Source organism: Lathyrus oleraceus, chromosome 7 (assembly GCF_024323335.1).
Source record: "Lathyrus oleraceus cultivar Zhongwan6 chromosome 7, CAAS_Psat_ZW6_1.0, whole genome shotgun sequence".
Classification (NCBI taxonomy): domain Eukaryota; kingdom Viridiplantae; phylum Streptophyta; class Magnoliopsida; order Fabales; family Fabaceae; genus Lathyrus; species Lathyrus oleraceus.
This window is the reverse complement of record NC_066585.1, coordinates 520719923-520736247: the sequence shown is the minus strand read 5'-3', so window position 1 is coordinate 520736247 and position 16325 is coordinate 520719923. Positions and strand designations below refer to the sequence as shown.

At 33.5% G+C, this 16325-nt stretch overlaps 2 protein-coding genes across 7 annotated transcripts in view; one reads left to right on the top strand and one right to left on the bottom strand.

Annotated features, from left to right (window-relative positions):
• LOC127108269 (uncharacterized) overlaps positions 1–4991 on the top strand; it is a 42067-nt gene extending 37076 nt beyond the window's left edge. For 4 of the 6 annotated variants that reach the window (XM_051045712.1, XM_051045714.1, XM_051045715.1 and 1 more), the window contains 6 exons: positions 2456–2703; positions 2789–2992; positions 3066–3158; positions 3523–3630; positions 3709–4121; positions 4542–4991. In XM_051045712.1, the coding sequence (XP_050901669.1) occupies positions 2456–2703; positions 2789–2992; positions 3066–3158; positions 3523–3630; positions 3709–3969 (914 nt within the window). In that variant the 3' untranslated portion in view covers positions 3970–4121; positions 4542–4991. Of the gene's footprint in view, positions 1–2455; positions 2704–2788; positions 2993–3065; positions 3631–3708; positions 4122–4541 lie in introns of those variants that run through there. The other 2 variants (XM_051045713.1, XM_051045716.1) reach the window with 2 other exon arrangements.
• A 4746-nt stretch (positions 4992–9737) lies between these two features.
• On the bottom strand, positions 9738–12965 carry LOC127106516 (probable pectinesterase/pectinesterase inhibitor 36). The gene is made up of 3 exons (XM_051043800.1): positions 12487–12965; positions 10646–10978; positions 9738–10520 (listed from the first exon to the last, which is right to left on the bottom strand). Exons 1-3 carry the CDS (start codon positions 12932–12934, stop codon positions 9829–9831), a joined length of 1473 nt encoding a protein of 490 aa, XP_050899757.1. The 5' UTR covers positions 12935–12965; the 3' UTR covers positions 9738–9828.
• Positions 12966–16325: the final 3360 nt, after the last annotated feature.

Below are 16325 nucleotides of genomic sequence, written 5' to 3'. Positions count from 1 at the left end.
GGGTTCATCCGTTCGAACCCAATACCCAATAATAATAAACTTGTATATTCTTTTCTCATCATCCCAATCATGTTTGTACAATCTTTATGTCATAACAAATAATAATTTTTGCATAACAAGTGTGAAAAGGGCTCCCTAGGAGTACCTAGGACGTAGTGGGTGCCTAACACCTTCCCATTGCGTAATTTACCCCTTACCCAGAATCTCTGATCTTTTTATTAGTTTTCTACGTGTAAAACTTCTTAGGCTTTTGTTCGCTTTTTAGCCAATCCTTTGGATAAATAAAAGTGCGGTGGCGACTCGAAAATTTCATGTATCTCTTAGCTTATGATTTAATCGATAGATCATATAGCGACGAATACACCGCTACAATATCCCTACTATATTTCATTTTCATCACTTATACCTTTCCTTAGTTGTTCACTCTTTCTGTGTTAGTTTTTGGTTACCTATCTGTTAGTATTTAGCTGTTTCAGCTGTACATTGTTAGGCTCCTCTTATCTATATTAATGCCAGCCCCTTTGTACAACAGTTTGTTAATTCATATATGAAATCAGATGATTTATTCAGTAAATCATATGTGTATAGGGTTTGCTTTTTTTTTCCTGCTATATTCTCTACTGCTTTGTATCAGAGTTGGTTGAGCCTTATATTATATAGGTATAATTAGTCCCCAGGTCCTTTAACTTAATTTTAATTTTAAGTTCCGCTTTAATCCCTTAATAAAAAAATGTTACACTTTGATCCTTTAATATTAGTTCCTTTAGTATTATTGGTTCCTTCCGTTAGTTTAGCTGAAAAAACATTAATATTTGTCAATGTTGCATGTCAACTAGGTAATGACTCAGCAAAAGGATTAAAAAAAAGACATAATTGGTCAAAATATGAGTCATTATATATATTAAAAATCAATTCTACTAAAACCTATTTTAAAAAGAACAAATAGGATTATCTTTCAATTCAAATACATTAGCGTACATGTAAAGCTTAAAATCAATTTTACTAGGGAAGAAAATGAATCCAACACAAAACTAGAACAAAAATACACTAATTCTACATTTTGAGGAAGTTTTCATCACTGTTATAATTTACATTACAAACTTACTATATTATAGTAATTATGGTGATTGAGATAGACAATACTTGTTAACTAATCAAATATTAAATTGGGATCATTTGTTGAATCTGCCGCTGCTGCCGCCGATTTGGAATATGGCAGTTGAAGCGCGAACAAGACCACACTTTGTTTTTTGATAAAGGCACATCAGGAATATTATCACAACTAAAAATTACGGAGCCATCTCGATCATGGAAGAATAAGGGATCAATGTATATTCCATTTTCCTATGCTCTGTTTAACTCCACACCTTAAGAACAGACATCAAATCCAACAATTAAAAATCTCTATCTACCAAAATTAAAGACTTTAAAACTACTCCGATCCATAAAAACTGAAACTACAAAAAAAAATAGAATAAGAACAAAACCCATTTTTTAAATCTAAAAAAAAATCCCATAAAAAACTGAAACTTAAAAAAAAAATACGAACAAGAACAAGGGACTAAATTAGTTCATATCTGCAAAATTAGTTCATATATGCAAAATATATCAATTCAAGTGGTTCTTTATAAGCATTGTGTGAAAGTTATGTGAACATAGCCTTGTAAATCATAATGTTTTAAATACTAGTGTTTGTGTGCCTGTGTCAGATTTAACTATATTTACATCTGAATATCAGATGCATCCTCAAAAACAGACATACCAAAGCTATAGTAGTCAACCCACAAGCCAACCGAATATGTTGCAAATTGTCGGGCTTCAAACTCCAAATCTTTTTATCCAAGACATGTACTCTGTTGTTGTCAACACAGCGCCAAAAACAAAACTCTATCCTCCAATGAAACATGAAACTTCTTCCACTGAAACATGAAACTTCTTTCCTTGAGATCTAAGAGTCTTTGTACGTTTGCCGTTGAAAGGCAGCCCTTGTTGGATTAAATGGACAATGTTGTGGTGAAAGCTGATTGAATCTAATGAAATAAAATTAGTGTTACAGTGTTTCATATGTTTAATAACAAATAATAATAAATTGAAAATAAACCAAACAAAAAACCATGTAAGATAACATACTGCCAAGTAGATTGCCACATATGCATAGTTTAATGTTTTTTTTCAAAATTTAACAGAATGGATCAATTTGACTAGCGGAATAGTTAAGGAACTATAATGTAATATTTTTTAACTAAGGGACTAAAGCGAAACAATAAATTAAGTTAAATGACCAAAAGATAAATTAAACCTATTATATATCTCTTATGCTGTCTGAAGAAAAAAAAGACTGGACAAATGATGTGTATACATATGATCATATGATGTGTATACATATGATCATAGTTAACTCAATTTACTTTCTTTATCTTATATATAACTTGTATGATATTGTACTGTTAACTAGGCGAAGCATCAAAAAAAGGGAAAAGAGGAAGGACACGGTGCTTGGAAATTCATGCCCGGTCACTTGCTGAAAGACAAAAAATCACCTTAAATGAAGAAGGAGAGCCCATTGGACCAACTCAAAAGATAGTTTCTGAATTCAGCAATTTTTTGGGATCAGTAGCAAGGATGTCAGATTTATGTCCTCTTACTTACACTAATTGGAAGGCTATACCAAACAAGAAGGAGAACATATGGGCTTATGTCAATGTAACAAACTCATCTAGTGTGTGTGTTTGGGTACTCTGATAAAATATATTTGTCTAATTAGTAATCACGATCCTTTTCTTTGCAGAAAAAATACATTGTTCCAGAAAAAGGAGAGAAGGTTGTGTATGCTATCATAAATGATGCTTGGAGGCGTTACAAATGTTCTATTAAAAGAAATCATTTCACTAAGTATGAAAACTTGTGTGATCGGCTGAAAAACCGTCCAGATAACATACCAGAAGCACACTTTAGGAAATTAATGAATTATTGGAGTTGTGAAATCATTCAAGTAAGATAAATTTATTTGAATTGTGTACTGTTTTTCAGATTTAATGAATTGAGTTTCTCATTGATGAGTGCAGAAAATTAGTCATCAAAATGCTAACATTACAGCTCAACAAAAATGTAGACATCGAGCGGGTCCCATAAGTTTTGCTATCATAAGGGAAAAACTGGTATCTCATTTTTACTACTATTAGCGAACAAGCAAATTCTATGTTTGGTTACGACTAATTCTTTGCTATCCCGGGCAAGCTTCATATTGGGATTTAAGTCCCACTGAATGGACTTTCTTTCTGGAAATGTCCACACTTGTAGAATGGAACCACCTACACCAACTACTAGGGCAAAATTCTGATGTTGATAAAGAAATGGATGTGAATGACTAATATTATTGTCACTTAAAACTAACAACCTCAGTGGAAGAAATCTACATATTTTGGTCTTGTGAAGCTTGCCCCGGATGTCGAATATTTTGAATTCTACTGTCAGTGATGATTTTTAACTACTACTATTAATAAATCATATTTTGCTTTGTAGCGTGCAGCCAAGGATGATAGAGAGCCCCCTACTCAAGCTGAGGTTTTTATTGAAACACGACAAAGCAAGAGAGGAAATCAGCTAGACCAAGTTACAAGTAACACAATTGTAAGTTTTTCTTTATAATTTTATCTAGTCAAATGTAATCATATATATGCTTAATTAATGTTGCTTTAATTTTGCTAGACAAATCTTCAAGATTTGATCATAAATTCTGGTCAGCCTTCTGACGAGGCATTTCAAACTGTCTTCGGCAAAGAAAAAGCAGGAAGAGTGCGCTGCCATGGAAGAGTTACAACACCTTCTCTCTTGAAAAGAAATAAAGAAATAGCAGAAATTGAAATGAAGCATGCTGCTGAAGTTAAACATTTAACTGAAAAGGTTCAAGAAATGAGGGTAAAACATGAAATGTTGGAGACCAAACACAGTGAAGAGATGCAGCAATAGAGGGAAAATTGGAAGTTCTTCTAAGGGTCATGCTAAACCAAAGCAACTCAGGCCATGATATGGGGGATTTGGTAGCTTTGTTATCAACCCCAAATGAAAATAACAATGCTCTGCATTCATCTGCATCTGCACAGGCCCTAAATAATCATGCGGTATGCTTTCCTTACAGTTGAAACAACAATTTCATTCTCAATAGTTTCCAAATTTCATGTCTTACCACAATTCCTCCACTGTTGTGAAGCATGTACACCTCTGAGATGATGATGTGTGTCCCAGTGTCCACCCTGTACGACACTCGCACAACACGTGTCAGACAAGTGTCTGCGGTTTTTTTCTTTGTTTTGACCCACTTTAGACACTCATTGGACGCACTAAAGAATCTCAAGTGTCCCAAATCTATTTCCCTTCTTGGTTGGTTCCTTACAAAGCATTTATATGTATTTTTTAAAAATATGACATATCAGAAAACAAAAGAATATTTTTGTTTGGGTGTTACTCACGGGGTGCATCTGATTGATGACTAATTCTAAATTGTCTTTTTCTTGGCTGATTTTAGTATTTTTATCTTGTAGGTAAATCATATCGCAATGGGGGAAGAACAGTCGAATGATGACTTGGAAGATGATGAACAATTGTACGAAGATGACTTGGAAGAAGAAGATGAAGCACAATTATACGATGACTCGGAAGAAGAAGATGAAGCACAATTATACGATGACTCGGAAGAAGATGAAGAACAATTATACGATGACTCGGAAGAAGATGAAGAACAATTATGCGATGACTCGGAAGAAGATGAAGACTATGCAGACTGATTCATCAATGCTGGGGCGGCTTTTCATTTTCTTTTGTGATAGGAACGTAAACACCATTCCTTTCTACTTTGGGTTGGTAATAGAACCTGCAAGTTATATTAGATCTTTTTACACGTTTGGCTGTAATCACTTAAAAGAGAAGCTAACATTATGGTCTATTTTTGGTCAAAGTTTACCAAACTTAACAAAGCAGTTTGGTTATTGGAAGGAGTTTGCAGTTGCTTATCTGATTTTGGGCCTGTTTAGATGAGCTTATTTGAGCTTATTTGTTTCCATATGTTTTGTGATACTGTTTAGGAGACTTAATTGAATCAACTTATGGCATTTTTCATTAAATATTTTGAAATTATTTATATAAATTCTTCAAGTAAATGAAAACAACTTATAACATACGTAAAAAAGCAATATATTTTTCCATTCTAAATAAACAAATTATTCATCACTAACTAAAGAGAATCACTTGATGACCAACGAAGAATATAAATAAATTAGGGATTTTTTATCCCATCCTATAGGGTGAAAAAATACTTTATGGAAAATTCAAAATACTCTTTAGATTTTGAAGATGCATTTTTGGACGTATTATTGTCTTTTGTCAAAACGTTACAACTGATTCGGAGATTCGGAGATGTATCTCTGAAATATTTTAAAGCACACTTATGCACTCTATTGAATCACATTAACATATTTTGTAAACACGAATTTGAAGATGTATCTCCAAAATATTTTAAAATACATGCTATGCATCCCTTTCTGAAAGGTCTATTTTAAACATGGATAATGCTAACTTGTGCTCATGGGACACAAGTTAAGAGATAATTATAGAAATTGTTTTTTGAAAATTGTGTGTTCACTTTATTATAAACTTATCATTATTAATTTATAGATTTTTTCAATACAAATTTTTTATTTATGTATTTCTTAGCATGTGCCCCAAGAGCACAAATTAGCATTGCCCTTTAAACATTTATTGACTCGAACATGCATCTCCGTTTAAAGTTTACGAAGATGCATCTCTGTAACCAATCAAAACAGTACAAGTTAAGTCAGTTTTATGGTTACTTAGGTGAAAATGAAGATTTATAAATATTAAGGTCCCTGTTATGTGATGAGTATTAAATCATACAACTGATATGCAAAAAATGACATATATAAATTCGAAGTCAAAATAAGTTATCATGACATACACAATAAAGTCGAAATAAGTAAAAATAAAATACAATCGAACATAAATCCAAACTACAAATACTATCAGCCACTGTATATGCTAGATTCGAGCTCCTTGGTCTCCTCTGCTCCCTGTGCTCCGACGTTGTCTCCGGTACATCATGTCTCTCGTGCATCCGTCATAATGACATTTAAGACATTCCTTACCTCAAAACCATCTGGAAAGATACCTCTGTCAATACCTGCCTGTGTAATTTCCACAATACGATGTCATCTAAGCAAGACATCATGAGTATGATCTAATCTAACTTGCTCCTCCTCTAGTATCTCTCCTGATGAGCTGACCTCGGTGGATCTCTTGGAGCAGCCCACACCATATATGGATGTGACACCTTGAAGAACCACCTGATGTACCACTCTACATAGCTCCAATCGCTCTCAACTATGATACTCCGTGCCTCTTCTAGTACCACATGACTAAGATGATTATCAAATATGACATTCATATATCTACGCGTCATAGCGGGAGGAGCAGAGACAACAGGATGTCTAGGAATAGTCTGGGTGTAACCGAATTACCGTATGACACATTCAGGAAAATGAGAAAAATGTCAGACGTGAACCGCAAGCCAACCATATAGAGTATAAGACTATGTCGTCAAATGATCGCATCTCACGGTGATCGACATAGGTGTTAAAGTGCATATCTTCTGCTACCAAGCGGTCAAGATACACTCGAAATGACTCTGTCGCCTGGTTCCATCTGAGCGGGGAAAATGCAGAAGCACACGTCATATCCTTAGTATATGTCGGTACACACAACCACTCAGAGATGCGCGAGAAGTGCTGGAGGATCCAAGCCTGGAAAGTGTTAGAACACACAAATCATGTTGCAAAAATGTAATGAAAATGACACACAAACATTAAAAGACCAATACATATTACTGTCAAAAGTGTTATGTTACTTGTCACCTGATTCTTCTTCCACCTACAACTCTCAGATAACTTAGAGTACAAGTAGACTAAACAAGAAGTCACCCAGTTATACTCATGGATCCACTCAAAGTCCTTGAAGTATCGTAGGTAGAGGACATCCATATACATGGAACTCTTGTCCATAAAAATGACAGTGTCAACCAAATATAATAGATATGCTCTAATAGCACACACTATATGCTGCCCCACCAACTCCTCATCACCAGCAATCTGCTTTGCTCTAACCAACTCATATGTATATACCTTTTTTAGGATTTAAACCTAGCATGATCCCCTCTAGTTTTTTCAAACTCCCTCAAGGAAGCGTCTGTTTACTTCCAGATAGTTAACCATCAACTCAAGTACCTCATCTTTGTTAATCCTCCAATGATCTAAAGGCTTTTCCCTAATCGGAAGATGAAGCAAACACGACACATCATCGAGTGTGATAAACATCTCACAAAGTGGTAGATGAAATAATGAGGTCTCAGTATGCCATCTATTTCTCTACAAATGCATTAAGCATCATGTGATTCATCGTAACATAACCGGTATTGCATAAGTTCTTCATCCTAGATAGCTGTAAAGCAGCCTGAAACTACTCGTCAATAGGCTGATGCAAGTCAGTAATAATCTTCCGCCCATTAATGAATTTCAATGGATCACGGTCCTACAGAAAAATAAATCATCGTAAAAAACTTATAATATAATAATAAACGTAATAAAAAGAATGAATCTAACTAATTTTATCTCTCATTCTCAAATGTGTCTAGTAGTATGGTTCGGGTAAAAAGGCAACAGTGAAAACTCTAATGTGACTCCCCCAAATACCTCTGCTATCTCATCATCATGAGGCCCCTCCAGTGCCTGGGGTGGGGTGGCACTGGTGCCTCTAGTGACTCAGGTTAGGGGTGGCAAAACGGGCCACCCGTCCTGCCCCGCCTTAAGCCCGCCAAAAAAGGGGACTGGACGGGCAAGCCTGTCAAGTTAAATTGGACTTAAAACTCTAGCCCGCCCTATCAAGGCAGAGGGTTGGCGGGCGGCGGGCTTGCCCTCCTATTCATTTATTTATTTATTTTTTAATAAATTAATATGCTTATTTTTACATTTCAATTAGATTTTTCACTTATTTTTTAGAATAATTTTTTATAAAGCATATTTCTAACAAATTTTACTTTAAAAAATATTACATATATTCACAAATAAATGTATAAAATATAATAATCAACAAGTATTTCAAAACTATAGTTCAAGTATTAACCTTCAACCAAGCAAAATAATATTTTGAGTGCTCATAACTAGGTTGGCGGACTGGCGGGTCAACCCGTCCTTTTTTGCGGACTTAAAGGGGGGCTGATTGAGTGGGTAGGCGGACACAAAATTCCAACCTAATCCAACATTTTTGGCGGGTGCGCGAGTCGGTCTGACGGACCACAACCCGTTTTGCCACCCCTAACTGAGGTACCTCTGGTGACTTGAGTACCTCTGCTGCCCAAGTAGGTGAAACCTTTCGCCTAGGGGAAGATGGAGGAAGTGATGCATCACTAGGTGACGTCCGTCTCCTACGGGAAGAAGAAGGTGGAGATATATGAGCCCTAGACATCGACGCATCCGCATCAACCGAGCTAGAGGGAGCAAGAGCCTGCAAAACGTGACTCTTTTCCCTCTGGACAGATGCATGATGTGCAATCCTGCTGTGCCTCAATCTGTCATCTTTATCAGCCATAATTCCTGTATGTAAACCAGACAAGTGTCATATAATTATTACAAGCAACCATACAAGCCAGAAAAGTAAACAAATACAGAATTATAAAATACGAAGATGCATCTTCGGTTCCTAGAAATCCAAAATATACGGAGATGCATCTCCGGATTTTCCTGCAACTTTCATTTTCGTCGATGACGCCAATGCTGACCACGAAGATCCCAAAAATAATGCATTGATCGTTACTTTTAACTATGAAACACATTTCTCATAATGTATCAACTATCATACATGCATAAACTATGTATTTCAATACCTAATCATCAATTTCTACAAAGCTATACAAAAACTCAAAAAAGTTTACAATAATTAAAAACTTACAAGAAGTGGGGAATCTTTGAAGTTGATGTAGTTGAATGAGCTTTTTGATGTCGTTTGACAATGATTGAAGAAACTTTGATGTTACTTAATTGATTTTGATACAATGTGATTTTGAGAGTGTTTTAGATTTTTTTAACAAGTGAGGAAGAAGAAGGGTTCTGACACGTTATGTACAAACAACGTCCAAAGATGCATCTCCGTAATATTTATGAAGATGAATCTCCGTAGTTTTTTCATATTAAGTCAGATTTCTATTGACTTAGGATGCGTTTGGAGATAATCTCCAAATTTTAGGATGTTTATAGTATTTTAAAAATTAAAAAATATATTTATATAAAAAATAGTCATTTTCACTTTATGCTGTTCTATATAAAGATTTCTCTATATTGATGACCAAGTTTTCAACAAAATTTAATAGGTATCAAGAAAATGCATGAATATGCTAATTGTGTTATGATAACTTAGAAAAATTTAAATTTATTATTCATTAACTTTGAATATTTTTTTTAAATTTTAATCCGTAGACAAATTAATTATAACTACTAAAAACTCACAACCATATAATTGTAATACTCAGAATTTAAAAGCAAGAGTTTATATTATCTTATGTTTGAACAATATTTAAGAATATCTTAATTTTAATAAGCTGAGATGATTGGGAAGAAGATGTTTGCATCAACAATTTGATTATGTTGATGGTGCTATCTTAGGAATATAAGACAAACTAGCTTAAAACTTGGATTTATAAATATAGATTTATATAACATAGTGCTAACTCCTATGTAGCATATTATTAATACATAACATTTTCACAATTCAAATTCCAGACATAAATGGCACCCCAGAATCTGGAATCCAATTTCCACCTTGCAAAAATCTAGTCACTGTAAAAGGTGAAGCTTCCTCAGCACTCTTCAACACATGAAAACCAGGCCAATTAACCCTATTTTCAGTAGAAGCACCATTTCCAGTATTCATATATTCACCATAGAACAAAGATGAAATTGCAAAACTACCCTCCCATTCACCCCAACCCTTAGGATGAATCAAACCATCCAGATCACTTTTAAGAAACACCGTCCTTGAGTATTTCTTCCAAGGCCTACCTAAAAAAGTCTTCACAGAATCCTTCACCGTTGCGAACTCCGAATCGGGCCTAACCCTAGAGGTCTGTATCGAAAACCCGGTCGGTTCGTTCGGATTGTCCCGTCCTTGCGCGGTGATGAAGTTTGATTGGTAACTCATTGGTTTTCGAATGAAAATGTCGCAGTTTTGGAGTACGGCGGCTGCGTCGCCGAATATGAAGTCGATTGTTCCGTATATGCGACAGTCGCGGTAGAATTGTCGATTCGAGAATAGGTAGAGCGTGTCTTGGTAGGCTTTGAAGCTGCATCGGTAGAAGACCGATAAGTCGGAACTTACTTTGAGGGCTACTGCTTGGTGGTTTTGGGGTCCGGCTGTGTTCTCAAATGTCATATCTCTCGCCCAAAATCCATCGCCGGATACATCTGTTTCATATATATATATATATATATATATATATATATATATATATATATATATATATAAAACCAAATCATGTTAGTATAATGAAGTAATAATGAACCAAAAATGGATATTCAAAATAAGTTACCAAATGTGGCGGAGTTAAGAGTGGTTCCACCATGAAGAACATTCCTATTTCCGGTAACAACAGTCTTATCAATTCCATCTCCGACAAACATAACATTATGCAACTTACTTCCGATCTCAACTTTTTCATTGTAAACTCCGGCTTTAACATGTATAACAACTCTTGAAGGACGATTATGCCCCCTTGAAGCAAGTGCATTAACTGCTTCTTTAATTGTTCTATAACTTCCAGAACCATCTTGTGCGACAGTGAAATCTGCTTCATGGTTTTCAACACTCCATGATTCTAATAGTCCATCGTTTTCTTCTAATATTGTAGTCCTTTGAAATTCTTCTGAAAAATTAAACATGATTATAAATATTCATGTTGTTTTCAAACGTGTGGGTGCAACATAACGTGGTTAATGCATATTCTAGTCAGCTTTTTTTTTTGATTTGTTTTGTTTGTTTTTTTTACAGTAAAGAACAATATTCTGAGTTTTGATAAAAATATTGAGATTCTTGGAAAGTGTTATGCTATATATAAAAGTAGAAGGAAGTTGAAACACGTAGTTAATAGAAAATGACAAATCTGAAAAAGATGGAAGGACAAGTACGTTTTGATAAGCGCTTCTATACGCCGCACCGCTTTTGGATATAATCCATTTCAATTTTGTTTTTCTTATAGTAGTAATATTTTTCTTCATAGATTAAATAGGTTAGTAATTAGATTAAATATGTAAAACTATATTTTAAAAGTTGTAGTAAATATGAACATTTTAAATAGTATGATAGAGAAAATATATTTTTCATGTTGCTTAATCATAAAAACTTTAAGGTTGTGAAATTGTTGAAAATATAAGGATAAAGTTTCAAGTGAAAATCCCACTTTTTTTGAATTTAAACAAAAGTCCATTTATTTAAATAATTTTAAATTTGTTCTATGATAAGAGTGATTGTTAAATATTTTAAGAAATACATAAATAGTTATTCTATATAGATAGAATGGATAGCTCAAATGGTGTTTTTCTTTATAAAATGATGTTTTTGTTTATATTAATTTTTTGACTATGAAATAATACTTTTTTATTTTATTTTAGAAAATTGATATTTTTAAGGCTTCCTAATATTAGATATAAAGAGTATTACATATAAAGAAAACGTATAATTTGTCATTTATGTAGCATTTAGTGCATTGGCAGAACGTAGATGGGGTTAGTTAATGTAAATTAAACTCATATTTACCCATTATACTACTTTTCCAATTTTCTTGAGAAATATATATCTCTATTTTTATGATTTTAATGCATAAATATTTAACTAATATTAAAATTATATATTTTTTTTATAATAATTGTCATTTTTCTTTCTTTTATAGAAATAGAGATTATACATATGAAAAATTCTGCTAAGTCTATAATTGATTTTATGTTTGGATCATTAAAATTGATTATAAATGTTTATATTAATTTTGACTTATTTATTTGTTTATTGAGTTAAATTAATTTTGTCACTAGATTAAAGTTTAATTTTGTAGCTTTTAAGTAAAATTAAATTTACACTTAAATTTGTTGAATTCACTTTTTCATAAAAAATATTTAAATTTAAACTATTTTAAATTCAATACACATTTTTAAATAAAATCAAGTTTATAAAATTAATTTTTTGTGACATATAACCAATTTTTTTTTTTTTAAATATAAGAAAGATACAATGCACTCCCTCTTTCATGGAGGAAAAACCTTCTTTAAAAGTATAGAAAAAATTGAAAGTACTAGTTTTGGACAATAATAAACAAAATTTACTATAAATTATAATAATTTTTTTTAATAAAAAAATAATTATGTTATAATAAGTTATTACCTTTGCCTTTGACTTTGTTATTTGAATACAAAACAAGCATTTGGCCAAGCAAAGTTGTCAAGTTTCTACCCAAAACATGATCACCTTGAACATACCCTTTTTCCTTCAACCCATCCAAACAAGTCCTATGATTTGTCATCAATGCACTCACCCATATAAGAGCATCATCTTTACTATAACCCCTCTTTTCAAACATCATATCCCTAAGCCTAAACTCACTCTCCTCATAGAGTTTAGCACAATCTCTTAAAGCCAAACCACTTGTTTGATTCAATGATAAGCTACTCATACTCTCCAAGCCATGCAATTTCATAGACTTATCAACCCAATCCATGGCTTGTGAAACTTGTGTTTTGGCCATTTGGAGAATCTCCATTTCTTGGAGACAAAAGGAAGAGGTTGTGGACATGACAAACAAGAGAAACAAAACGGTGGCATAGGTTGTCATTTTTTCTTTTGTTTATTTGAGAAATTTGATGAGTGATATGTTACTTGCATGGCTTGATTTATAGCTAGCTGACGAAGCATAAACACATGGGTTACTAGCCATGTGTCACTAAAACTTGTTACCTAACCTAGGTGACATTTGTAGTATCTTGGTACATCGAAATTACTTTCAAGTAAATAAATTTTCTGAAAATTGTGTTTTCTTTATATGAAAGAAGAATGTTCGTTTCCTTAAGATGATAAAGTCGATTGTATAAGGAATATTTGTCATTATGAATACCATAAATAGAACTCTATTACATTTTTTTTAAAGTAATAAATATCAACCAACGGTTAGCACATATTTTTGATAGTGAAAAAAAAAAAACTAGAAAGAAGATTTGAATTGTAGTTAAAAATATTGTTTTTTTTCTTTCAAATTTTTATACAACTTTTTTTTTTAAAAGTTAAGTGTAAAACATTTAAGATAAGTTAAAGAATTGTAAGAATTTTTTCTATAAAATAAAATCTTTTGTAAGAACTTCGACTTCAAGATTGATGATACAACAAATATAAATGTAATCTAAAACAAAAATAAATAAAAAATTAGTATCATATTCCAATTTCCGATTTTATCCTACCTTAATTGCATTGGATTTTCTTTTTAATTTCCATTCATCAGAATATTGAATCTTCTTTAATTTGTATAAATCAAAATCAAAGTTTGACCATTGATTTTTCTTCGTTTTGGTGTCAATTGCATTGGTCCCCCGTCTTTCCCTTTATTCCAATTTTTGATTTAACGTTTTGTTAATTTTAATACACATTTTAATCATGGATCATTTTACCAAAGTTTCAAATTAAACTAAACATTTCTTTTTGGTCATTAATTAAATTTGAACAAAATCAAATGAAACTCACATTACATCTAACAAAATTCACAATCAAACAATCATAATCCTTGATCCATTAATTCACAATTAAATTTGTTTATGTGTTTAATAAAAAATAAAACTAAATAAATGATTGATAATGGTAATGAATATATTTTCAAAGTAAAAATAACCTTGGTCCAACACGAAGTGGATTTTCAAAACCCAATACACTTCAAATCATTTTTCACAAGTCGCTCCACAATGCAAATCAAACGCTTGACCCAACATCAAGCTTTTTTCATAATCAAAATCAAAACAATTAATTCATACTTTGACATTTTCAATAATAATGAAGGAAAAATGCTTACCTGGTGAAAAGTCCAGTCATAGTCTCGAGTGTTAGGCCCAAACCGTAATAGCTTGTAAGTCATAAATACTCGTCTTTTGCCAAAATTCAAATACGTCTCATTTTTGCAATAGATCGAAAGAAAAAAACTATCTGGATGTAAGGTCCAATCATAGTCCCGAATACTAAGCCCAAACCATAATAGTTTGCAAGCCCGAGTGTTTGTCTTTCGTTTAAAACACTCCTAAATATCCAAAACTCTTTCACAACAAATTGGATGAAAACGACTACTTGGGTGTAATGTCCAATAATAGTCTCGAGTATTAAACCTAAGTTGTAATAGCTTGCAAGTCATAAATACTCGTATTCCAACCCTAAAACATACTCAAACATGTCAAACGTATTTTCTTGCCCCCGCGTGATCAAGAACTTTTTCAAAATGAACATTGTTTAGTCCGTTCTACTACGAATAGAAACAAATGCTGTAAGCCTCCAATTGCGAGTACAAGCAACATTTAACCGTTAGAGCGCGATCTAAACACTCGTTCAATAAAACTAACCAACCAACAAAAACGTAGTTTTCTCCTCCAAACTACGAAGCTTTGAGTTCTTCATTGTATCCGAGGATACGTAGGAGCGAGATCCACAATCTCGTCAAGCACCCTAATAAAAACCTTTTTGCGACCCCTTTTCTTTTACACTTTTAATCACTCAAAGAAAACAAATAACATAAGCTAACATTCAATCGCAAATTTAACTAAAAGGTTCCCATTGAGTACAACGGACGTGAGAGGTGCTAATACCTTCCCCTTGCGTAATCGACTCTCGAACCTGAATATGGTTGCGACGACCATTTTCTTTTGCTCTTAAGAGTTTTATCGATATTTTCCCTTTTCCTTCTTTGGAATAAATAAAGTTCGGTGGCGACTCTATTCAATCATTTCCGCAAGCGCGCGAACTCTTCGTGAAGGGTCGTATTTTTCGAGATGCGACAATTGACGACTTCGCTGGGGACATGCTCCAAGCTAGCGAGAGTCAAGCCTAATTTATTTCGATTTGTGATGTTTGTTAGCTTTGTCTATTTTCTTTTTTATATCTTTGTGCCTTTATTATATATTGTGTTTTACTTTATTGTAATCATGTATCTATTGTTTGGGTCCTATGAGCTCTTGATATGGACATCCCGATTGCTTCAAACACATTGTGGGAAAGACTCTCTACCCGAGTCTAGAGAAAAAAAGATAGGGCAATGGTTGCATAGTGCAAGTCTGCGAGATATATTTATCGTTAGGGTCGGCACGAGAATCTCACTTAGAGTAGATTATTTTGAGGATATTGTTGCCCAACAAGTAATTTTTTGTAAGCTTTAATATTTTCATTAGGATCTGTGACTCTAAGGACCTTTGTTGAACATTGAACCCTTTGGCTAACTAGGAATGATGGTTACGTAGTATGGGTCTGCGAGATGTATTTCTCGTGAGGTCGATACAAGAACCTCACTCAGAATAGATCCCCTTGAAGAAATTGACGCCCGCCAAGTAATTTTCCACAAGCGGCAAACATTCTTGGCAATCCATGAGTTTGGAAACCTTATTTAGAACCTTGAATTAGATTGTTTCATAGTATGTGTCTGCGAGACGTAGTTCTCGTTGGGTCGATACGAAAACCTCACCTAGAAGAGATTCCCTTGAAGGAATGGACGCCCAACAAGTATTTTTTGTAAGCGGCAAACATTTTTGTGGATCCATGACTTTGGGAACCTTTGCCAACCCTTGATCATTCCTGGTGAGAACCATGTGTGAACAAGCAATCAAATTTATCCTCCATCTGTACCTCGGACTTATGAGACCTTGTACCTGGAAAAACCAAAAAATACATGGCATTCATTCATTCATTCATACATTATATACATAAAGAAAAAAGTTCTTAGTGTCTATGTTTATTTTAGGAATTTAAGCATCAACAAGCATTGAAAATGAATCCATCCAGAAGAAGCTCCTTCCTGTTCAAATATAAACCTCAGATTGACAGCTTGAAAGAATTGAACTCCAAGTTAACACCAATAAAGCATTGAAAATGAATCCATCCAGAAGAAGCCCGTTTGTCTCTAAGGATCTCAAGTGGCCTCGAAGGCTAGCTTCTCTCACTTCTAACACTATCATATGATATAAGAGAGAGTGGGAAACCAAATA